The sequence below is a fragment of the Triticum aestivum genome, chromosome 5B, assembly GCF_018294505.1.
Source record: "Triticum aestivum cultivar Chinese Spring chromosome 5B, IWGSC CS RefSeq v2.1, whole genome shotgun sequence".
NCBI classification, from domain to species: domain Eukaryota; kingdom Viridiplantae; phylum Streptophyta; class Magnoliopsida; order Poales; family Poaceae; genus Triticum; species Triticum aestivum.
This window is the reverse complement of record NC_057807.1, coordinates 56,431,015-56,455,511: the sequence shown is the minus strand read 5'-3', so window position 1 is coordinate 56,455,511 and position 24,497 is coordinate 56,431,015. Positions and strand designations below refer to the sequence as shown.

The 24,497-nt window shown below is 45.7% G+C and overlaps 2 protein-coding genes and 1 long non-coding RNA gene across 6 annotated transcripts; 1 reads left to right on the top strand and 2 right to left on the bottom strand.

Moving 5' to 3' along the window:
- The first annotated feature begins 6,499 nt into the window (after window positions 1–6,499).
- LOC123110373 (uncharacterized) lies at window positions 6,500–7,321 on the top strand. The gene is made up of 2 exons (XR_006453334.1): window positions 6,500–6,916; window positions 7,013–7,321. It is a non-coding gene; the product is annotated as an uncharacterized lncRNA (long non-coding RNA).
- Window positions 7,322–8,149: 828 nt separating this feature from the next.
- On the bottom strand, window positions 8,150–12,617 carry LOC123110372 (GDP-L-galactose phosphorylase 1). Of its 2 annotated transcripts, none has more exons than XM_044530867.1 (8): window positions 12,472–12,617; window positions 11,292–11,730; window positions 10,619–10,737; window positions 10,479–10,538; window positions 9,597–9,821; window positions 9,297–9,479; window positions 8,636–8,887; window positions 8,150–8,542 (listed from the first exon to the last, which is right to left on the bottom strand). In XM_044530867.1, the coding sequence occupies exons 2-8, from the start codon at window positions 11,362–11,364 to the stop codon at window positions 8,345–8,347; spliced, it is 1,110 nt and encodes a 369-aa protein (XP_044386802.1). In that variant the 5' UTR covers window positions 11,365–11,730; window positions 12,472–12,617; the 3' UTR covers window positions 8,150–8,344. The 2 variants fall into 2 exon arrangements, with proteins under 2 accessions (XP_044386802.1, XP_044386803.1); XM_044530868.1 differs by lacking the exon at window positions 12,472–12,617 and adding an exon at window positions 12,314–12,338.
- Window positions 12,618–15,519: 2,902 nt separating this feature from the next.
- On the bottom strand, window positions 15,520–20,125 carry LOC123110371 (putative F-box/LRR-repeat protein At5g02930). Of its 3 annotated transcripts, XR_006453333.1 has the most exons (5): window positions 19,730–20,125; window positions 18,128–18,246; window positions 17,114–17,981; window positions 16,849–17,004; window positions 15,520–16,448 (listed from the first exon to the last, which is right to left on the bottom strand). XR_006453333.1 is itself a non-coding variant. In XM_044530865.1 (4 exons), the coding sequence occupies exons 2-4, from the start codon at window positions 18,224–18,226 to the stop codon at window positions 16,910–16,912; spliced, it is 1,062 nt and encodes a 353-aa protein (XP_044386800.1). In that variant the 5' UTR covers window positions 18,227–18,246; window positions 19,730–20,125; the 3' UTR covers window positions 16,570–16,909. The 3 variants fall into 3 exon arrangements, 2 of the variants coding, with proteins under 2 accessions (XP_044386800.1, XP_044386801.1); XM_044530865.1 differs by lacking the exon at window positions 15,520–16,448 and having other exon boundaries at window positions 16,570–17,004; XM_044530866.1 differs by lacking the exons at window positions 15,520–16,448; window positions 19,730–20,125 and adding an exon at window positions 18,479–18,675 and having other exon boundaries at window positions 16,570–17,004.
- Between the last annotated feature and the right edge of the window lie 4,372 nt (window positions 20,126–24,497).

Genomic DNA, 24,497 nt, shown 5'->3' with positions numbered 1-24,497 from the left:
TTTATCTCTATTTCAAAACCGAGCTCTGGCACCTCTACAAATCCCTGCTTCCATCTGCGAAGGGCCTATCTATTTACTTTTATGTTGAGTCATCACCCTTCTTATTAAAAAGCACCCGCTGGAGAGCACACTGTCGTTTGCATTCATTATTATTGGTTTATATTGGGTATGACTTGACTGGATCTCTTTTACCATGAATTACAATGTTTAGTCAGTCCTTGATCTTTAAAGGTGCTCTGCATTTATGTTTTGCGGTCTCAGAAAGGGCTAGCGAGATACCATTTTGTTATATCATGTTATGATTATTTTGAGAAAGTGTTGTCATCCGAGTTTTATTATTATGGCTCGCTAGCTGATTATGCTATTGATATGAGTAATTGTGAGACCTACGTGTTATTGTGAGTATGGTTAGTTCATAATAATTGCTGAAACTTGAATGCTGGCTTTTCATGTTTACAACAACAAGAGCAAACAGAGTTTGTAAAAGTTTTTCTTTTTCTCTTTCAGTTTGTCAACTGAATTGCTTGAGGACAAGCAAGGGTTTAAGCTTGGGGGAGTTGATACGTCTCCGTCGTATCTACTTTTCCAAACACTTTTGCCCTTGTTTTGGACTCTAACTTGTATGATTTGAATGGAACTAACCCGGACTGATGCTGTTTTCAGCAGAATTTCCATGGTGTTGTTTTATGTGCAGAAAACAAAAGTTCTCGGAATGACCTGAAACTCCACGGAATATCTTAGAATAAATAATAATAAATCCTCGCCAAAGATGAAGACCAGGGGGACCAAACCCTGTCCACGAGGGTGGGGGCGCGCCCCTCCCCCCTGGGCGCACCCCCCTACCTCATGGGCCCCCTGGTGACCCTCCGACGCCAACTCCAACTCCATATATTGGCTTTCGGGGAGAAAAAATCAGAGAGAAAGTTTCATCGCGTTTTACGATACGGAGCCGCCGCCAAGCCCTAATCTCTCTCGGGAGGGCTGATCTGGAGTCCGTTCGGGGCTCCGGAGAGGGGAATTCGTCGCCGTCGTCATCATCAACCATCCTCTATCACCAATTTCATGATGCTCACCATTGTGCGTGAGTAATTGCATCATAGGCTTGCTGGACAGTGATGGGTTGGATGAGATTTATCATGTAATCGAGTTAGTTTTGTTAGGGTTTGATCCCTAGTATCCATTATGTTCTGAGATTGATGTTGCTATGACTTTGCTATGCTTAATGCTTGTCACTAGGGCCCGAGTACCATGATTTCAGATCTGAACCTATTATGTTTTCATGAATATATGTGTGTTCTAGATCCTATCTTGCAAGTCTATAGTCACCTACTATGTGTTATGATCCGGCAACCCCGACGTGACAATAATCGGGACCACTCCCGGTGATGACCATAGTTTGAGGAGTTCATGTATTCACTATGTGCTAATGCTTTGTTACGGTTCTCTATTAAAAGGAGGCCTTAATATCCCTTAGTTTCCAATAGGACCCCGCTGCCACGGGAGGGTAGGACAAAAGATGTCATGCAAGTTCTTTTCCATAAGCACGTATGACTATATATGGAATACATGCCTACATTACATTGATGAACTGGAGCTAGTTCTGTGTCACCCTATGTTGTAACTGTTGCATGACAAACCGCATCCGGCATAATTATCCATTGCAGATCCGGTGCCTACGAGTTTTCCATATACTGGTTTACACTTATTTACTTTTCCGTTGCTACTGTTACAATCACTACAAAATACCAAAAACATTACTTTTGCTGTCTTTACTTTGTTACCGTTACCACCACTATCATATTACTTTGCTACTAAACACTTTGCTGCAGATATTAAGTTTCCAGGTGTGGTTGAATTGACAACTCAGCTGTTAATACTTGAGAATATTCTTTGGCTCCCCTTGTGTCGAATCAACAAATTTGGGTTGAATACTCTACCCTCGAAAAATGTTGCGATCCCCTATACTTGTGGGTTATCACTTTGGGTTTTGTGTTTGCGTGTTCGTGCTCGTTGTGTTTGTTCATTTTTGTTCGCTTTCGTTCAGTTGTGAGTGAGACCATATGGTGTAAGACATATGTGAACTACCCTATCTTATCTACTTTAGTCTCAAGTACTCTGTTATCATGTGACATGCTTCTTTACCGGCACTTATATTATTGCTCTCATGCTTGTCCTTGCTTAGATGTACTTGTTGTTATTCTTATATGCAAGGATGTTCCCTGTCTACAAAATATAGGGGGAGTTTGTTCCTAAAGATGTGCACATAGCCTTTCATGCTAATTTCCTTGGTGCACACCTCTAGGGGGAGCCCGTCTATATTTTGTTGGGAGTGGGTTTGCTTAATTTCCAGTAACTATTTTGTGCAAATCCCGTGTTGTCATCAATCCACCAAAAAGGGGGAGATTGTCAGGGCATTATTTTCCCCATGTTTTGGTGATTGATGACAATACGTTTGCGGACTAATCGTGTGCACTAAGCTTTTCAGTTTATCTAATATAAGAGCACTATGCGATTGTTACCCATCGAGGACTTCACTTTAGACGGATTATTTTCCTTTGTTTCTTTTCGGTGGAATTGAGTCATAGGGATAACCATACTATCAAGAGGGGATCCGTTTCGGAAGAGTATGGGTGGAATCATCACGTTCACATTCTCCTTGCACCCTCGCTTTCTTCCTACTTCTTTGGAGTTTCCGTGATGTGCAAAACAAGGGGTGCTTTGCGCTAAGCGGTAGTACCGCGGCCAGGGTGGTAGTACCGCTTGTTAGTGCCGCTGGTACTACCGCCCCTGCTATGGTCTCGATTTTTCGTGTCGGGTTTCCGTAAAGGACCACGCAGGGGAGCGGTAGTAGGGACGACAGTAGGGCGCGGTAGTACCGCTCCTACATCCGCTCCAACTGCCGCTCAGCTCACTGCCCTCCCCTGTTTTCCAGCGGCTATAGGAAGCGGCAGTACCGCCCAGATGCGGGATGCGGGTTGTGGGTTGCTAGCCAATCAAACTTGTTGATTTTCTAGGGATTGGTTCAGAAGGCCCCGATCTACACTTCCACCAAGAGAAATTTGATTCCCCCCACTAATCCCTTGCGGATCTTGTTACTCTTGGGTGTTTGAGCACCCTAGACGGTTGAGGTCACCGTGGAGCCATATTCCATTGTGGTGAAGCTTCGTGGTGGTGTTGGGAGCCTCCAATTAAGTTGTGGAGATTGCCCCAACCTTGTTTGTAAAGGTTCGGTCATCGCCTCCAAGGGCACCAATAGTGGAATCACGGCATCTCGCATTGTGTGAGGGCGTGAGGAGAATACGGTGGCCCTAGTGGCTTCTTGGGGAGTATTGTGCCTCCACATCGCTCCAACGGAGACATACTTCCCTTCAAAGGGAAGGAACTTCGGTAACACATCCTCGTCTTTACCGGCTCCACTCTTGGTTATCTCGTACCTTTACTTGTGCAAGCTTATATTGTGTTGCATCTCTTGCTTGCTTGTGTGCTTGTTGTTGTTGCATCATATAGGTTGCTCACCTAGTTGCATATCTAGACAACCTACTTTGATACAAAGTTTAAATTGGTAAAGAAAAGCTAAAAATTGTTAGTTGCCTATTCACCCCCACTACTCAACTATATCAATCCTTTCAGGCGCCATCGCAGCAAAGCCGCTACCGTCGTAGCCGAGACACCAATGGAGCATCCATTGCAGCACGGTCATGTCTAGGAAGCACGCCGTTGTCCCGGCCCATCGAGCATCGCAACACCACCGTGTCATGGAAGCATGCCATCATCATGGTCATCGAGCGTCGCAACACCGTCCAGCCATCGAGCGTCGCATCACCGTCGTGTGATGGAAGCAACTGGGCCATCGCCGCAGCTCCAGCGTCCCCCGCAACATCGGCTCACGATAGCAACTCGCAACAACGCTGTCCATCGAAGCAGCTCGGTCGACCTCATAGCATCGCCACCCATTGTACCAACTCCGACGGCCTTGCGGCAAGTAGCTCGCAGCAGCGCCATCCGTCGTACCAACCCCGGTGAACTCATAGCAGCTCACAACATCACTAAATGGCCTTGCAGTAGCGGCTCACAACATCACTAAATGGCCTCGCAGCAGCGGGCGTCTGGTCGATGTTTTACGGCCCTTGCAGCATTACGTCTCAAGGCTTGCAGGTGCGGTGGCCGGTCTTTATAGCGCCAGCGTCTCATCTTGAGACCGAGATGCCCACCACTTGCAACGTGGCCAGTCATCGAATCACACATAGTGTGTCTCGTGCTCAATACATCCCACGATTCCCCTACCCGCGCCTCCCCCTCACAACATCTGGTCACCACTCGCAACATGGATCACAACAACAATGACGCTTCCATAGCATGGCTCACAATGCCTGCTCGTAGTGTGCCTCGCGACACGATGACAATCCATGTAGCATGGCAACTCCGATCGCAACATCACCTCGCAGCACCGACGTCACTCCCGTAGCATGGACATGCCCCTTGTAGCATTGGCTTCAGCATGCCTTGTAGTATGGTGGTGCTCCCACGACACTGGCTTTCAACATGTTTCACAACATGACGGTGGCTACTCGCAATACCAGGTAATAGTACATCGGCGTCCTCGCGACACCGGGTACAAGCACGGTGGCGTCCTCGCAATACTAGCTCGCAGTGGCGCGGCCGCTCGTTGCAACACTTCTCGTAGCAACTCCGATGACCTCGCAACAACAACTGATGCTGCCTTGTAACATTCACTTGGATTGCCTCGCAGCACCGCAACTGGAGCAACATCATTGGCCGCCATCACAACGTCGCTAAGAGTAGCGGCCATCAACCTTTGGAGAAGCGGGCACCAAACTGATGCAGAAAACAAAGGCAAGGGTCGGCCATAGAAACATGTGAAAATGGAGTTTTCAATGAAGATAAAATTAAGATGGGAGAGCGGTGGGCAGGCCCCACATGAAACGTAATCATTTGGCCGCTAAATATTAGTTCCTATTTGGCTGCTAAACACTATCCATTGGTGCGAGCCTAAATCGGTCCATCGGTCTAAATATTTTAAATTAAAAATACTCCCTCTGTTCTAAAATATTTGTCATCAAAATGGATAAAAAGAGATGTATATAGAACTAAAATACGTCTAGATACATCCCCTTTTATCCATTTTGATGACAAGTATTTCCGGATGGAGGGAGTAGACACGATTTGACCACTAAATACCTGTTCTTATTTATGCCTTAATTTGTAGAGTTAAGGGAGTAACAACGGTACTCCCATTTTGTCGTAATTACAGCGAGTAGCTATCATCTTGCACACAATTAGTACTTACAGTAGTTTACAGTATCATGGGTGCGCTGAAAAGTCAAAACAAGCTGAGCACACACCCCGTGTGAACGCTCGCAGCGTGCGCACAAGGAATCGCAGTCAAGCGTTCATCGGACGGCGTAGCGCGCGACAGATGCTTCGCGTTAAAATCAGTCGGCTGTTTTCAAGCGTTTTTCCATAATCAAAATTATTCAATCTGATTTTGGCAATCTATTTCTTTTTTATGATGTTGAAGGTATGGTTTGCCCTTCTTGCAGCAGGCCAAGTGGATCAGTTCACTTTGGTGTTGGATGGGGGGTGCTCGAGGCGTGTGGTAATTTCAAGAACATCTTGAGTTGAATTTCCAATGTACACACATGCATCATCCAGTTCTGTAACTTGTTTATACAATTTTGTCAACTGCTCATCTCCTAATTAAAACTGCAAACCGAGGATAAAAGAATAATAATTATAGGAGTTCACATTTAACAGTTTTGAGCATAGAGATGGGGTCCCCAAATCCGGGCCTGAAGGACTAACATTTAACAGGTCTGAGCATACATAGAGATTAAACTATTTTTGCAACAAAATTATCAGATCTGGTGACTAGTATTGCCTTCTAGTTCGAACGCACCAATTAGGTGGTGTGTTTATCCTTAGAAAGTTAGAAGACAAGGAGATTATTCATCTGCTATATCATAGGCTCCTCATGAAGTGATGCAACGTCTGGCGGAAATATTGCAGAAGATGATCTTTTAAGCCCAGAGATCATTCACACTGGTAACAATATCATGTATTGATTACTAAGAGATTGATTCATGAATTTCTAATATTACCTCAGCAACATTGTTTCCTAATCGAATGCCCGATATGCTGGGTTTTTTCCTACCGCTAATATCCAAAAGCGCCATTTTGAGTGGTACAAAACTACAAATATCACGACATGCCTCACATAAAAAACATGCATGTATCAACTACCTCGGGGTGCCTTTTTATCACGTCTCGGTGCCTTTTTCCAGTGTGTAACACATTGCTGCATCATTCAGATATATACAATTGCATCATCCATATAAATCTGACACTTTCTGTTTGATTTTTTGTAGGGTCCTGTCTAACCAACAAAGGCACCATTTTGAGCAGTACAAACATCAGGCAATACCTCACACCAACACACACACATGTATCAACTACCTAGGGTGTCTTTTATCACCCCTGAGAATGTCTTTTCTTCAATGTACAATGTATCTTTGCATCTTCTGGATATATACCATGCATCATCCAGATAAATATGACAATTTCTATTTTTTAGGGTTCCTCCTAAGCAACAAAGGCACCATTTCACGCACGCGTGCGAGCGCGCACACACCAACCCACAACAACCTATAGTGTCTTTTTCAATTTACACAACACATCATTGCATCATCCAGATATATACAACCTTTTCTCTTTAGTTTATTGTAAGGTTCCATCATCCATCTCTATAAGAAGGGATCAGTGGTGCACTACTAAGTTAACCTATTTGGAATTCCATCCTTCTTTGCTTGGGTGTTTATTCCTGGAGACATGGAAGTCCACAAGGTCAAGATGGCAAGCTTGTGCTTAATTTTGCTCATGGCACTCCTCTTGCTTCCTGGTAAGCCTTGCCTGGAATAATTATCTGAATAATATAATAGTTTCTCAGTGTTTTGTTTTCTGATGTTGTTATTCAAATGTTGCCCATATTTTACAGCAGGATCTGAAGGCGCCTGCAGGGGGTTAAGCCAGACGTACCAAACTGACCAATGCAAGGGTGACCAATGCACAGAGCACTGCGAACATGAGAATTTCCCGTATGCGGAGTGTGACACGGACCATCAATATCCTGAACTTAGTTACTGCGTCTGCTTCTTTCCATGCTGATTCTGGCTCAAGTTGCTTCAGGATGTGAAGCAACGTGCAATAAGATCTTAAGGCGAGCCGTCTGTAACATCCAAATATTTCGAAATTTGGAATGTTGAATAAATTAGCCAATCAATAAATATAGTTGATTTCCCTTGTTTGTGGTTGTATTTTCGAAGGTATTAAAACTTATTATGGGCTTGTTTAAATTTGTCTGTAACCTTATTTGAAATATTCTTCAAGAATGAACTAACACCATTATCAAAAATATAAAATATTGGTCAGTAGTTATTTCATAAAAATCCAAGTTATTTAAGTTGATTGTGTTTGGACTCAATTGGACTTTTAAAGCCATTAGAAAAGGACACCAGGGGTGGGGGCATTTTTTTAAAACTGCCATGGCAATTCGTTTAAATCTAGGGATTTTTTGGTCCAAAATTACCACCGTCACACACTAGAAACTGGCTTACTGTCCAAACTGCCATGAAATGAAAACCGGCTGCAACCATACATAGGATCGAGATGAAAACCGGCTGCAACCATACACAATTTTCTGTTTTTTTTCTTTTCCATCATCAGTGGCTGCCTAGCCTCTGTAACAAACCCTGCTGAATCCGATGCTGCCTCATGATGTTGCGGCCGATGCAATGAGTAATAAGATCCATCTTAACGTCGATGCACAACTTATAACTGCAACAAATTTCCTTCTCTACATACAATCTTTGAACTCCCAGTTACAACCGCAAGCTATATAAATTTATAACACATCCAAGTAAAAACTGTTTCTGCAACAAAGCTATCAGATCAAGGGCATGTGCCTTCTGAAGCAAACCACGTGAAACAAACCAAGTCACCTGCTATATCACAGGATCAGTTCTAAAGTAATTCAATGTCTCACAGAAATGCTGCAAAGTTGATTCTGTAAACTGCAAATGTAGTAGCTAAAATATCATTGCACAATCCTTGCAAATATTCAGAGATTGATTCATGAGGAGAACAGCAAGCTTTATTCATCAACCCAGATGTCTTCAGACATATGTTTCATAGTATTTAGGCATAACACGCCAAACACGGGGAATGGGAGAGCATGATACACGATATGTTTATAGTTGCAGTAACATTCTGGGTGATTTTACATAATGAACCGCTGCACACATTGTTGATGCTTGCATACGGTGCAGGCTTAGGTAACAAGGCTATCAGCTATAGCGCAGCAGAGTTTCTTCAGGTCTTCAAAGTCACCATCTTGGAACGAGAACGAAGCCATCCTATTGGAAATTCCGGTCTCAGAAGCTCGGTCGAAATCAACTTTGGTGTGATAAACAAAGTAGCCACAGCACTCCCAAGCAGAAAGACAGCAGCCAGTGACCAGATTTTTCACCTAAAATCAAACACCAGAGGTTAACAGCTAACAATTCCTTCGCTGATAAAACATTTGTTTAGAGATGGAACACAATGTATTAGCGAGTTTCACCTGGGGGAATAAGAAAACATTTCTGCCGTTGTTGGACATCATTAGGCTGTGCACAGTATTGTTCTCATGCAAAGCCAAGCATGCTTCACTCACTACATCGACAAGTGTATTTACATTGGTGCTCGTGAACACAAGTGCTTTTAGAGGGTAATCAACTATTTCAGACACACAAATGCCTGATCTGGTTGCCCCATCATATAATGCAACAGTTGAGGAAGACTCCACTGGTAAAGGATTGGCAAAGTAACAGGCCTGTAATATTTAGCAAAAATAACACCATGAGATTCTCCTTAAGCAACCACTGCAAACTGGTAGTTCTAGTATCTTAGCAATATCTTATTATGGAAAAAAAATCTACTCAGTTATTTTGATTCAGTAATAACAGAACAATAAAACAATTACAAGGATCAATCTTCCCTTTAAAATCTTACTCATCATGGCAATTAAAGTACTTTGAAGTATGCTGTAAATCGGTGACAATACATTACAGCACAAAGTGCATGCCTATAGTCGAATGCTTAGTGAAGATGAGACCACCAGACAACTAAATGAGTGCTCCCATTATATTGGGTATTCAGGTCTGTATAGCACATGGCAGGTGAATAGTAATGTACTTTGGAGTAAGTTCAAAACATTAAGCACTAGAACTAGAAGGTATTACCTGAAAAAACATGTGCTTTGGCACAATAGATGTACCATCATCAAAGAAAACCCGGAACGCTGCACTGTTTACTTCAGAGGCAATCTTTGTAATCAGCCCAAACATCCTTTTATCCCAAAAGGAAGATAGCTGATTAGTTGCATTTGGGACCAAGAAAATGTGACCATATTCAACAGGATATGCCTTCAGGAAAAGATGTCCATCAGAAATGGAAAAACATGATGCAGATGGCAACTAGCACTTGTATCTATATTCACATTCACAAAGGGTTGGGGAGGGGTTAGGGGTTAAGGTGCGTACATTCGCAATCAGCAGTACTCCATTGTTTGGGGGTGTAATCGAAGGAACAACCTCCGGTTCATTATTTTCTCCTTCTGCGATGCACAAAAGTAATTCCTCGTAGCTTCTAGCAGAATTTGGCTTCAAGCATCCGAAAGGATGGCCGAACTTGTCATATTTCATGAGGGAAAATGAATTCCATTTATCATTCATCTGAATAACAAAATCCCTTTGACCTTCAATGACCTGTACAACCATTCAAAACCAATTATTCCAGTCACGCTCAGGGCATATCATTAACAGGATTGATGGCTTAATAAGCCTTTTGAAAGGGAAATACATAAGCTTAACAGACTGTCAATGGTATGTCTGGCAGAAAAAAAATGTTGGTTGGTTGATTACACTTCTAGAATCGCAATATTTCTTCAAAGTTAAACTTCTGCCACCTAAGATGAAATAGTTATGTGCTTTAAGATGTGGATAACTATAAGTGGCAACCACTATTATTCATCGAATCTTTCCTGCTCCTTTCTCTCTTATTTCCCACTGCTATGTTTCCTAACATCCCCATCCGTACTATCCCCCCATAGCCATCACGATTGGCAGCACAGGAAAGGCAGACTGTTCCAATGAGGGCAGCAACAGTGGCAATTAGTGGGAATGTGAACAATTTGGTAGGTGGTGTTGCAGGAATATTTGGTATTAGCATGCCACTCTGCAGTTTGATTGTGGAAACTGAGGAAGGGAAGAGGTTACGTATAAAATGTATAAAACTATATTTCACATCTCTGGTTTTGTGTTTTTTAGTTTGGCCGTTTGGGTATCAGAATCCAACATGCACAAGCAAATGTTTAAAGTTACTTTCATCTAGGACACAAGAATTAGGGGGGATCCAAGAAGCACCTTAAGTTCGCAAGTAGTAACATCATATCCCAACTGGCCCTTCTGAGCAAAGTTCTCCCACTGTTACAAAGAAAATCATCTATTAAAAATGGTGCCATGATAACTCATAAAGATTGTATGAACTCTCAGGTAATACAAACCTGAGAAAGAATGATTGTATCAAGTAAACTTGGGCTGCCTTCACCAGCACATGCAAAGCTTTTGAGGGTATCATGTTCACACTGTTCTATTCCAAGACGGTAAAGATGTATCTTCACACCTGAAGCTCAAAGAGAAATGTATGAATACTACAATGCCACAATAATATATAACTGACCATGTGCTGTTATTTTAAAGGGTTAAAGGTGATTACACAGCTAGGTTTGGTAAAAAGAAAGTGCTTGTGTAAAATTATCTAGGGATACTTCAGTATTCCAAACTGCAACTGTAGCATCAAAGCAGGCGCATATCATTGAATTCAACTATAACATACTCCCTCCGTAAAGAAATATAAGAGCGTTTAGATCACTAACAGAGGGAGTAGCTATCTAACTCGGCAGAGAGTTCAAATATGTGGAAAAACAAACGGATAAGTTTACATACACAGCTCATCCTTTTTGGTTTTGTTTTTGGTGCCAGAAAATAGTAAAGGATGACTAAATACTTAGACAAGAAAAAAATACTAATTTGTTTTTCGTGCCAGAACAGTGTAGAGGACAATTACAGTTTTACACAGGCAAAAGAAGAAATTCATGATGCTAGGATTAAAGAATATTATAGACAGTCATTCCGAAAAGAGAGAAACATTTGGAAGTTCAAAGCACTTTTATTTACCTTCAGGTTGATCGAGAGGAGAGTTCTTGCTGTGAAAACAATATCCACCTTCTAGTTTGGTGGCCGACACCATACTTACAACTCTTAATATTATGGACTACTAACTGAACTAACTATGATGCTAAAGGCCTACTTCAGAATTGTGCAGCACCACCACCAGCAAGGTAGGTCAGATCAGAAGGATGCCCCCCTGCAGATGGGAGGGCACCACGGCCACCGTGGAAAGAAGGCGATGCAAGCAGAAACTTAGGAAAGCGATGGACACATTGCCTTTCCCTTCTTGGTGTAACACGGGTTACTCTCCTTAGAGCCGTGGCTGATCTTCTGAAGCCAGCCCTGCCGGACCAGCTATCCAATTTTGCAGGATCAACTTGGCTCTTCTTCTAGGAGCTCCTCACAAGTTCTCCGATCATAAAATGCAGTATTTTTGCAGGACAATCTGAACATGAACAAAGTGTCAGCCGACCGAAACAGTAACCCAGGCCCTAAAAGGAAAATAATCTGAAATTGCAAGCATTCATACAAGCACATACTTCCTCCGTCCTGAATTAGTTGATGCTCAAACGGATGTATCTAGCACTGAAATACGTCTAGATACATCCGTTTGAGCGTCAACCGATTCCGGACGGAGGGAGTAATATTCAATCAAACACCACAAAGGATCTATGCCGGACCATACTCCGACTTGTGAGCAAGCTAGACAATGAATTTCTTCTCAAGTAAAGGTTGTGAAATCACGGCATCATGCCGTCTGTATCCGCATATCTTCAGTGCCAACGAAAACATCCTAATTTCCCAACGACGGCATGAAACATTCAGATTTTTTTGCTCCATGAGCAAATAATCGGGGGGCCTTCAACGCAAATCATCTAACCTAGAAACTGCATCATAGCAGATTGCTCCACACAAGATAATTGAAGGAACAGCCCCCACCCCCCGCCGTGCATTTGCTTGAACAGGAGCAATTTCGAGAAACCAAAACCCGAATCGGGCGGAAGAATGCGAGAATCTCGCCCACCCACCCTCTATTCCGTCACAAGCTATACCAATTTGCGCCGGCTGGACTCCATGAGGAACACACAAAATCGATCGAGAGAAAACACTCGGAGATTCCGGTGAAAGCTAGCGGATTTCGATCTCGCGGACGCGAATAAACAAGAATGGTTGGATGGATCGGTACCTGGAGGAGGCGCTCGCTCGGGGTGGGTGTCCGTCCGGCCAAGAAGAGGAAAGGGAGCGGGGGAGAGGGATGTTTGCGCTGGAGAGGAGAGGAGTTTGGAGCCGCCAGGACGGAAGGTTCCAGGAAAATTGGCACTTGGCTTCTTTATTTGCACAAGTGGTATTTTCCTGGACAGATATTGTTTGGATATAGCCTTAAAAAAATGCTTGGATGAATTTTGGTTAAATTTCCATGGATTTGAAAGATTCCGCAAAATACAAGTGCAAGCCAAAAAGTAATTATATTTCCTGATTTTATTGAATGCCACATGCCAAGTGTTCATGTTTTTGCAGTGTGTAAAACACATGGTTTTATGCGATTTTGTGCAGGTGGTTATGTGACGTGGGTCATTACTCTTCACAAAATGTACCATAAAATGTAGGGATCTCCGTATATAAATAGGTATGTTTATATAGGTAATTATTATTTTTTGTAAGGATAGGAAATAGAAAAGCCATGCAATTATTTGAACACAACTTAGTTTACTTTGGGGTGGGGAGAGAATCGACAATGAGGAGGAGGAATAAAAGGTACGTGTGAGGCCCTCGATTCCCGTGTGTTTCGTTCGTCAGAATCTACTCAATCCGATCTCAAGGATGAAGAGCTCCATGACGTGGTTCTGGTGATGGAAGAGGCCAAGAAGTTTGACTGTTTGAGATTTTTTTTAGGGAAGTTTGAGATGGCTGGCGATGCGGTGCTTCCGGAGCTTATATGCCCCCATGCTCCAGGAGCACATGGCCCATCGGATCGGAGATCCAACGGTGTTCAAACCATCTGCTATGTTAAATATGCATGGGGCTGGCCCATGAACCTAAGTATAGAAGGCTGGGGAGAATATGTTTGTGTTTTAGATGTACGAGTAGTGTTTAGGCGACAAAGAAAATGGTGCACAAAAATCTTTGGAATGTATCTTCTGAGGTATGGGGACTTGCTAGAATAATGACTACATCTCTCGAGGCGGGGATGTCATGTAAGGGCATCTCCAATAGAAACCCGCAAAATTTCTCATCCATCTGTCCACGGACACGGATGCGAGAAGCCACCATCCACCCGTAGGTGTGCGTACATTTCAACCTCTTTTTTAACAAATCGTATGAAGTTTGTGCAAACACGGTGGGTGAGGGAGGAGGGGTTTCGGTGGGCCAGGATGGTCAGAAAGCGGACGTGAGAGTAGCCCAGACTCCCGCAAAGCCCCCCACATTTGTCGCCGGGTTTGCAGAAGAAAGTACGTCCGAACCGCGCCATGGATCGATACAAAACCGCATTGGATGACTTCTACGGTCAGGGCAACGCGGTCTCTCCGAACGTATGCGGAAAGTTTGCGGATCGGTGTTGAAGATTCCCCAAGTAAAATGTGGCATTGATGCCAAAATGATGGAGTACGTGTATTCTCTATAACACTAAGCTTCCTAGTTTTAAAGAGCTCACATTCAATTGGCATCTCCAAATAGAATTGTATCACCCGATTTTGACCGGATCAACAATTTTTCAAAGCTTTCTTGTTCAATTCGTTTATACTATACACCATGCTTCCAAATTTTAAGGTCTCACAGTTAATTGAGGTATTCAATTTAGAATTGGGTCATGCAATTTTGACCGGGTCAACAATTTCTCAAATTCTCCCATTCAATTCTTTTAATTCACTATGTTCCTTAAATTTGAAGCTCTTTCATTCAATTGAAATATTCAATTTTGAATTTGATTTACGATTTTGACCGGGCCAACGATTTTTTGAATCAATTAGCAGCAACCGGCCATTAATAGCCCATTAAACATCAATCCTGCGCACCCTCCCACCACCTTGAAAAGAACGCCACAATGTGATATTGTAGCACTAATATAGTAAATGCAACCACGACAGATTTTTCCCCCCACATAAACATAGGGTTTTTTTTTGCGCTGAATCATAGGGTTTATTACTCCAAAATTACAGGTTTACAATCCTCAGCTATAAGCTCACTGACACACGGTGGAGAGCATCTCAGCCAACATGCTGTGCTATCCAGGGGCGGACCTAGAAACTATTCTAACTGGGGGCAAACTATAGGAGTGGGGGCACACTTTACACCAACTTAAATAGTTTTGGCAATTTTTTCTCAAATTTCAGAGAAATTCTACTGGAACTTCAAAGTTTGAGTGGGGTCCTAGGCCCCCACTCCCCTGAACGTGGGTTCGCCCCTGGTGCTATCCCCACATCTACCATAATTCGCTAACAAATCTGCAACCCTGTTTTGCTCTCTATGAATTTTAACTGGAATTACAACCCTATCATTCATGTACCCCTTAACCGTTCTAACCAGATGGCCATGCATGGATCTATCCAACGAGTCATCCGACAGCGCCTTGAGTGCTAAGGAACAGTCCGACTGTAAAAGAATATTAGCCGAAGAGTGCTCGGCCGCCAACTTGAATCCCTCTGCCATAGCTTGTAGTTCGGCCTCAAGGGCTTCGTTGCAATTGAAAATTTTACGATACGCTGCGAAGATCACCCCACCTTTATCATCTCTCAATATCATACCAGAACCCGCCGAACCATCTGAGCCATTATAAGACCCATCCACTGATAATGGTAATATGCCCGCAGTAGGTCTTGGCCACCGCTTTGGAATTGTATTAGGCTGCGGTTGCTCTTGAGTTCCTGGTGGGTTCAACATTAACGGGGCTTTACCCTTGATGATTTCATCCACTGACAGGGAAATCTGGTTGTAGGAATTGTAGTAGCTGACCAAGAAAGAGCACGAGACATAAACATAGGTTGGTTAGCACATAACACAGAATCACATCACAAAAGACCCACCAAATCACCACATTATAAATAAAAATAAAACTCACTCTATCATCACCCCCACCCACCAAACTAAATATTCCACAAGCTCCAAAATATAAAGGGCATTAGTTTTTTGGAGGGTCAAATTTCTCTAACTTTGATCATGCTCACAGCAAAAATATCAACATCCACAATATTAAACAAAATAAGTATGGAAATTCATTTCATTGATGAATCTAAAAATACCGAGATGATATTATGAATCCCTATATATTTCTCTACAAATTTGTTCAAACTTAAAAGGTTTGACTTTTTAAAAAGTAATACACCATATATTTCAAAGCGGAGTGTTTTTTTTAAGAAACCAAACAACACCAACGGCGCAGCAAAGCGCGTCTCCAACCCTTAGTACATGTGATACATGAACGCACGCGAACATGCGTCGAGTACATTAGCTGCGGTGAGAAGGAGCAAAATTAACTAAGTACAGGCCGGAATACCCAGTCCCATCATCGCCTTAGCCTGATTAGTTGGGTCCCTACAAATTATTCATCATGGGCGCATCGTGTGCTGTATCTGAACAGATAAGGGAAAATCATCATGGCCGCATTGCCCTCAACTCTATCATGCCAGATATGAATGGTGGTGGATGCAGTGAACAGGGCACACACCTCTTTATCAACAGCAAGTGGCAAGCCATGCCATGCCTTATCTTGTCTTCCTTGAGTGATTTATGTCTGCTCGCCATCTTGCCTGCTAGCATGGCACCACGCTGGTCTGGAGGAAGTTGCGGGGTGTGTGTGAGAGAGATACATTTTTCTCCGGGACTTCCTTGAGCTCAAGGTTCCAGGACATGAACAACATGGCGATGGTCGGCGCTGCAGAGGAACTCAAGGGCGGCCTCGTAGCCATCCGAAAAGGAAGTGAACTCCGGGCATCCTAGCAGCCTAAAATCGGAACCAACTACTGCAGGGGCTGGGATCGGATCTATCTTCATCGCCTCGAGCGCGACAGAGTTCCTCACGATGTGAAGCGCCAGCTCCAGCTGGCCTTTCCAGCCGTAAAACCCTGTGATTTCGACCAGCCTGAGATGCAGGTGAGGCTCTGAGGGAAGGCTCCGTAGGTCTCCCTGGTCGGTGGTGTACCTTGGATGCTCGCAGCGCAGCACCATCTGTAAAAGAAAAAGAAGAATGTAACTACTTTTTACGCATCGTCAGTGAGCTTAGTAATCATAAAATACAACAGTTATAAACACAAGACAGGACTTGGTGAAGTGAAGAACTTTGTAAGTATCGCCAGTAAAGACATCGGATTGCTGCTATATAATAGCGCCCTGTTTATTCCACAAGTACAACTGATGATAAGCCCAAAACAGTACGGACTCGATTTGCTAATGGTTAGTTCATGACTTCATCTACAAAGGTATATTTGAAGACTGTTTCCCCTTCACCCGCAAAAAAAAAAAAAAAAAAAAAAAAGAAGAAGAAGAAGAAGACTGTTTCCCCTTTATTTCCATGGAACGAGCCAAATATCTTCCAAAATATATTTGAAGACTTGAAATGCAGATTTACGTGAAATTCCAGCTTTTCCAGGAAAGGAGCAGCAATTAGAAGGCAGGCGAAATCAAGGATATCACTCTTGCTTCTCGGAGCACCCAAAAAAGTCAGCTCCAGTCTCAGGTGCTTTAGATAAGAAAATTTGTGCAGCTTTCCTGGCAACGAAGTCCTCTGAAACACACAGATAAATAAATATGAAAACCGATAAGGAAAATTCACCTCAAGAAAAATCAAATAGGGATGCACAAAAAACTGGAAATAGGAACGGTGGATCGCAAACCTTCTGACTCGGTGCAATGAAGAGTCAGCATCTCAAGACGAGGCACGTTATTATCAAGTTTCGTAGAGATGTATTCCAGAGAAGGACACATATCATTCAACTCGATGCACATATTTTTGAGAAGCAAAGTTCCAGGAGCTGACAACAGTATCGATGGGCCACTGTACTCAAGTTCTACCAGACCAAAGTTTAACTCCATCGCCTGAAGCAAGCGACAGTCATGTACGTGCAAATGCTTCAGTGGATTTGAAGGATGAGATAGCTGTACCCTTGTAAGCATTCTACAGCTAGCAATTCCAAGTAACTCCAAAACACAGCAGCTGGACACTAAAAGTTGAAGGTCATCATCGGTAATATTCGTGCCTGCCAAGCAAATCCATTTAAGGTTCTGAAAACCGTTGAAATCCGCAGGCACCTTGAGAGAAACGGAACAGAGTTTTACATATCGCAAGTGTAAACTATTACTGTCATCGAGAAGCCGCAAATCGAAGTTATATGGTGGCCTCATAGGGCTGGCAGTTAAGAAATCAAATATAAGCTGTTTCGCCTTGGATGCAATAGCAAAGTTCACCAATCTATTTATCTGATCCCTTTGGTCATCTTCAAATGGAGCCCGAAACTGAACGTTCTCAACCCCCACACCACTGTGCTGCTGTAGGACTGCATCGACTCTCTGAATAAACTCATGTTTCCTTGGCTCATCATCATTGGGTGTTAACGGTAAGGTACGAGGAATTGGCAACATCGAGCTAAGAGTAAATACTAGATTTGGGTGGTGATGCCAAAGACATTTCCACTGTTCTGACAGTATGCTCGTCCGTACAGCTTCTTTTATCGGCAATTGTGACAGGATACTGCAGAGAATATCCTACAGCAAAGACAAACGGCATTTAGATTGTTGAACAAGAACAATAAGCGGACTTGTTCTGCATTATGGCGCGAAGGAAGGAAAAGGAAAGCACACTGATATAGTTAGATTACAACTTGGCATGAGTCCATTTGGATATTCCATACCGTTGGCAGGTTGGTCAGTTGAAGCCCTTGTTTCTTTCGTTTCACCATTGTTCTATGCAGACGCAGGTCTTCATCTGAACCAATACTTCTCTTTGTCATCAAACTATCTTAGCCTCTGTCTGCAAGAGAAGTTACATAGAAACATCAAAAAAGTGATAACAGAGTCAGACATCAAAAAGCTCAACATCTCACCTGATATTACTCTGGTTATAAATTGGAAAAAAAGAGAGACATTACTTAATTTTCTAAAAGTAAAGCATATGCTATATTGCTATTACTTTCTATGATGAAGTGTGCTCTTTTGTTCTAGTCAGAGGACATGATGAATCTGGAACAGATGATGAATGAAACCTCTAAAACGTTCGAGATACGGAGGAAGAGAGGTGTTGGTGTCGTATAGGCGCGGCGGCGGGTGGTTGACAGATCTGACGATAAACTAGACCGGTGGGAAAGAACTCGGATCGGACTCGCAAGAAAGGAATCACGAGGAAAACAAGGCCCTCTGCCAGGCTATGTATAAGGACCGAGACACATCCAATCCACCACCGCTGACTGGTTGTTCCAACAAGTGTATCCTTGGGCGAAATCCGACAAACCTAGTGGCGAGGCGAGGCAATGGCCAGCAAGGAGTGCACTGCTGAGACAAAGGCAGACGGGTCCGCCGAGGCTGATCAATCGCCAGAAGGAGTCCCGTATCAAGGAGCCAGGGGAGGAGAGTGGTCCGTAGTTCTGAGCCAGCGGTGGCATCCACGGGATTCTCCTAACCCCTGTAGTGCATTGCGACGTTTCACATCAATGCGTTCACCTCTCTGCACAGTATTACCAGCTTAATCTGTTCCATTAATTGGAAAGCACAGCAACTTCACTGGCAAAACACAAAAGAAACACGGCATAAGTTCAACATAATCAGCGACCTAATCTCTCTGAACACAATTCCATTGGGCGCAATCTCTTCACTTCACTCATCACCACTGCCACTACATTTGAAGTACCACTAAAACACGTACGCTGTTAGCAGGCATTTCTCAAATGCCTCAAGGCCTATAAAATGATGGCCTAGACATTTGAAGGCATTTTCAAATTCCGCTAGAGATATTCATGAAGGCAAGAGGCCTTCTAAGACACTTTTCTGAAACGCCTGAGAAACACAGTATGGAGGCATTTTCAGAACGCCTACAAGCACAATTTGTGCAATTTTTAAGAAGGCATCCAAAGTTCATATGGGGCATTTCTCATGCCGCCTAAAAAAAAATTTGTGGCGTTTTTCAAATTGCCTTCAAAACATTTTTGTGGCATCTGAAGATCGCCTCCAAAACCATTTTGTGCCATCTCGCAAACTGCCTCCGAAATGTCATCGGGGCACATCTGAAGAACGCCACAAAGTTCGTAGAGGCACAAAATATCCACAACTCTAGATATGACGAACATGGCATAGTATTGACAGCGCCAAAAAATCCAGTATTGACAACGAACATGCACAAATTTCAACAGGGCAAACTGCCACACTACATCGTATCATAGCAAAATGATGCTTCATACAGAACATCTAGCATAAAGACAAAAGAAGAAGTAACATGAACTACAAACATGAAGGGGAATTACCTCAAACACCTTGTGTGCAACGTAGTCTCGATCAGTAGCAACAGAACTTGGGGTGTCTGACGTGGGGAGGTGGGAGGACGACCGCTAATGCGAGCGTGGCCTGGAACAAGATCGGCTTACTCTCCCCTCTCCTTCACTGCGCCAGCTGCAGTTCCACCCCGAGATCGGGGACGAGAGAACAAGAGGCGCGTCGTGGAACGTCGACGGCGGTGGCGGAGTCAGCAGTTGCAGAGTGGTACGTTGTTGGCTGCGGCAGCTCCGGCGTGGGATGCCGATGGCGGAGGCTCCGGTGACCACGGCGCCGGCCGCCGAGGCAGCGCCAGAGATGCTATGCGGTCTTTTTTTTTTAGCTACGATTTCTTTTGTTTAATCTTCTTTTATTTTGAAACATACAGAGGTGGGACTTTGGGAGGAACATAATCGTTTCTACTATCTATGTGTAAAATAAATAAAGCATTTTTTCTATACATACAATAAATAAAGTATTTGAGACCATTTTCCATAGAACATCAGGTAAGGGCATCTCCAGCCGTTCGGCCCCCCAGGGCGCCTAAATAGAGCGGCTTGGGGGCGTGCCGGCGCTAGTTCGGCCCCTGAGGGCGACCTAGCTCCCAGTCACGCCCCCACGCGCCGGCACCAGGATGCGGGAAATTCAAACTTGGTCGTTTCCGCTCTCAAAAGACGCCGCAAATCCGGCGATCGGACGTAGTCTGGCGTTACAAAAAACAGAGGGGCGCCGTGCGCAACGAATCACTCGGCTTAGTCGGCTCCAGGCGTTGGCGGAGTCGGCGTGCGCGGGCTCGTCGGTGTCGGACCTGCTTCGTCGCTGGGCTGCGTCGGCGCGGCTTCGGCACAGCTGGGCGGCGATGTAGAGGCGCCGTCCGGGCTTGGCGTCCGTGTGGTCGTGGGCGTCATCAGCGTCGTCGGCGTTGCCGTCGGCAGCTCGTTCGGGATGAGGCCGCGTTGCACCAGGTACCACGCCTTGAGCTTCTCGTCGTTGCTCTGGAGCATGTCCGCCCCGCTCATCAGAAAAGCCATGTCGGTGTTCCTCTTCTTCGCGGCGACGTTCGTCCGGAGCAGGTCGAGCTTGATGGCGTTGTTCTTCATAAGCGACGACCACCGCGCCTCGGTCTTCTCTTCACGTAGGACGGCCCGGGCCTGGGCGTCGGCGAGGCAATGCTCGATGGACTTCTGCACTCGTGCGGTTGCCGCGTCGGCACTTTTCCCCTTCTTTGCCAACTTGTGGCCGTCCGGCCGTCCCTCTGACGCGCCCGGAGTCGTCGCGTCTGGCTTGTATGTCTCCTTGGCCTTGTCGAGGGTACACCGGACTTCCGCCCACTTCTTGCACTTGTCAATGCGCTTGTAGACGTGGAGGTGCTTGAAGTCGGCGTCTTGGTTGTCGCCCCGATACATGGCGAACATACGCAGCAGCTGCGTGGAGAGACAAACAGTTGGCGGGTGTAGGGGGCAAAGATATGCGGGCGAACGGCGTGCGTACCTGATCCTCAATGCTGGCGCCGCTCTCCGGGCGATCCGCGACCTCCTCGATGATTCCATGCCATTTGTTGCACGCCAACTGGATACGCCCCCAATGGTTCGCCATCGCCTTGGAGCCGCGCTGCATGTACACGCCTTTGAAGTAGGGGTCGACGAGCTTCCGCTCGTCGAACTCGGCCTTGATGCGGTCCCAGTACGTGTCCAAGCTCTGGTTCGCGCCGGTGGTCGGGTCGAGGCAGACGACTTTCCATGCTTCGGCGAGGCATTCCTCCTCCTTGGACGTCCACTTGATGTGCGGTTCGCTTGACCTAGCCGCCCGCTTCTTCTTCTTCTGGCGCCCCTTCGTCGGAACAGGCGCCGGTTCCTCCTCCTCCTCCTCCTCCTCCTCGTCCTCCTCCTCCTCGGGTTCCTACGCGTCGTCGCCGTAGACGTAGCCGAGCTCGGCCTCCATGTCGCCGTTGAGGTCCACCACCTCGTCCTGGGTGGCGAACCCGGGAGACTCGGCGGCCGCGGTTGATCCTGTCGCGATGATGTCGTCCATGTCGGCTCCCGTGTCGTCGGTGCCGCCGAGGTGCGAGAAGGGTAGTGGTCCGCGGTAGAGATGGGGCGTCGGTGTGGACGCGTAGGAGGCGGGCGGCGAGTAGTTGTATGGAGGGTACTGCACGCCGACGAAGGCGGGCGAGGGCGTGCGCGTAGCGGGGTGACCATGAGGGAAGGTCACGTTTGGGTTGAACCCGTCGTGCGCGTCGCCGTCGGCGTAGCAGCCGGGCGACGATGAACCCCATGGAGATCCGGCGCCTTGCTGTCCGCAAGGCGCGTACTGGGCGTGGCTGACGACGGGTGGGTTCATCCCCGCCTGGTCGACCGATGAGGAAGACGTCGCCGTGCGTGCCGCGGTGTTGCGAGCCTTCTTGGCTATGGCCCTGTTCCGCCTGTCGGTGGTGACCGCTTCGCGCCGCTGAACTTCCACCCTCCACTCGGTGTTCGACAGGCCTGGTGGCTTCGATGGCGGCGCCCTCGGCTTCCTCGGCTTCGGCTGGGCCACGGCGCCACTCGCGGTTGCCGCCGCGCGCGGCATGGCGTACTTCTTCGGCGGCATGGCGTGCTTCTTCGCGGCGAGCGAGAGGGGGTTTTGCGGGAGGAAGGCGAGAGCGAGCGGGAGAAAGGGATAGAATGGCGGAAGGAAGGCGAGCGAGCGGGAGAGATGCGAGGGAAAAGTGTCAAGAAACGGCGGGAAAAGACCCTCGGGTCGCTTCCAGGGCGGGCCCACGCGCCTTTTTCGCTTGCGCCGGCTCCCCAAGCGCCCCCAGGGCGCCGGGTTCGGCCTGGGTCCGCCGGCACCAGTTTTGGCCCGAGCCGGCGAAAAACGGGCTTCTGGGGGCGCGACTGGGGCCTTTTTTTGTTGCCGGCGCGGCAAAATCGCCTGAGGAGGGCCTGTTGGGGGCGCGGTTGGAGATGCCCAACGGTACACGCAAATTTCCGCCATCCAACTTTGTCCGTTTACACGACCGGATTTTTAACAAACCAGAAGATATTCATACAAATACAGCGGATTTATATAAATATGACAGAATTCATTACATTTCATACATACTTCAACTAAGCGCTGCTCGTCCAACTCTGAAGGTATAATTAGTTTAGCTAATCTAAAAGATCGTCCGCGCCCGTTCCCGTGTCTGGCCATGAGCCATGAGAACTGAAGTTTCACCTTCTCTAGTTCCACCTCGATGCTCTTGAGCTCCGCCTCTGGGTCCCGAGAAGTAAAGCTGTCCACCTCCACGTCGCCGTCAAGTGGCTAATCGGTCATTGATGTTCAACCCACCAAACTTGGCTTCAACGGGATGGGAGGAGCGGCGGCCTTCTTGGGACCCGAGTGGCGGTGACCTACCGTGCACTATTCTCCCTCGCTGTCGGCGGCGTCCGTGGACGTGCCTGCTTCGTGGTCGTGGCGGCGGGGCAAGGTTGGGCGGAGCCGGTGATGTCCTCTTCCTTCTCCTCACCGGTCTTGCCCCACACGTCATCCGCCGCCTCGTCGAACTCCTTATAGGCGGCCTCTAGTTCCGTCTGGCGAGGCGGATCTCGTAGGCGGAGCGGTAGAACTCGAGCAGCGCCGTCTGCTCCGCCACGTCCACGTTCGGCGCGATCTCCCTGCCGGTGTTGAACTGCTCCCATGAACTATGTTTGTATTTAGATAATATTTATTTTGATGATTAATGTATTAGGGTCCTCATGATCCTGACTTGTTATTTAAAGAATTTATGTCGTAGAGTTATATTGTGATATTAACATGAATCTCGGTTGTATGATTACTGCATGATTATAAGCGGGGGCGCCACGCTCGTTCTCCTTGTGCAACGCCTTGTAGCTTGCAATGTTTGTACCCCAGTATGGTGCCTTCTGAGGCTTCCCCCATTGAAAAATCGAAAAAAAGTAGGGTGTGCCGCATTAGGGCATCATGCTCATCTTTTTTAGAGCTGTATCTTTTTCTTCTTTTGAGCAGTTTTAGGTGTAGCAACGGGGCATTTCCTATTTGCCGTTGCAGGCATCGGTTATACCTGTTTCTGCAAACCAACTCCTGCTTGATGGACTTCTTTTAAAAATTGATGAGCTTTTCTCAATTTGATGAACTTTTTTTTTCAAATCCAATGAACTTTTTCGTTTCGATGAACTTTTTTTCAAATCTAATCAACTATTTTCAATTCAACAAACTTTTTTTAATCCGATGAACTTTTTCAAAATTGATGAACTCTTTTCAGATTTGTGAACTTTTTTGTGCAAAATCGATGAACTTTTTTTAATAATATATGAACTTTTTTCACAAATATATTAAAAATTGTAAAAAACCGGAGACCGGTCTTTTTCTTGAACCAGCAACACAGCACAGCCCAAAAAAAACCAGCGACGCGACTGTGTTTTTCTTCAGCGAGTGAGCGAACCGAAGGGACGAGGGAGCGATCTTCTTAATGGGCCGCGGCCCATGGCTGGTCGCTGTAGGCGGCACTTGGAGCAAAATGGCTGACTGGGCCAAACTGCAAGAAATTACTCATGCTTAGCTTTGGTACAAAGCTGGGCAGGCCATGGCCCATGAAGCGCTGTTATAGCTCCGCTAGTAACGTCCCTCACTGCCGTATAGATTACACTCAATCCCTCTTTACCCAAAATTATTAATTGAGGAGCACTTCTTCCAAAGATCACTTCCTCTAGTTAGGTTGAGACAAGTGACATACTGCAAGTGTGTCACTTGTCGCAACTTGAGAGTTTTTTCTTTTTT

What these genes read in the sequence shown, in the direction of transcription:
- LOC123110372 (XM_044530867.1), bottom strand. Translation starts at nt 11,364, where the DNA reads ATGGTGTCGGCCACCAAACTAGAAGGTGGATATTGTTTTCACAGCAAG. An exon ending in ATACAATCATTCTTTCTCAG is followed by an intron (nt 10,539 to 10,618) that starts GTTTGTATTACC and finishes TCTTTGTAACAG; the next exon opens with TGGGAGAACTTTGCTCAGAA. An exon ending in GAGTACTGCTGATTGCGAAT is followed by an intron (nt 9,480 to 9,596) that starts GTACGCACCTTA and finishes CTTTTCCTGAAG; the next exon opens with GCATATCCTGTTGAATATGG.
- LOC123110371 (XM_044530865.1), bottom strand. Translation starts at nt 18,226, where the DNA reads ATGACAAAGAGAAGTATTGGTTCAGATGAAGACCTGCGTCTGCATAGA. An exon ending in AACTGACCAACCTGCCAACG is followed by an intron (nt 17,982 to 18,127) that starts GTATGGAATATC and finishes TCTTTGCTGTAG; the next exon opens with GATATTCTCTGCAGTATCCT. An exon ending in TCATTGCACCGAGTCAGAAG is followed by an intron (nt 17,005 to 17,113) that starts GTTTGCGATCCA and finishes TGTGTGTTTCAG; the next exon opens with AGGACTTCGTTGCCAGGAAA.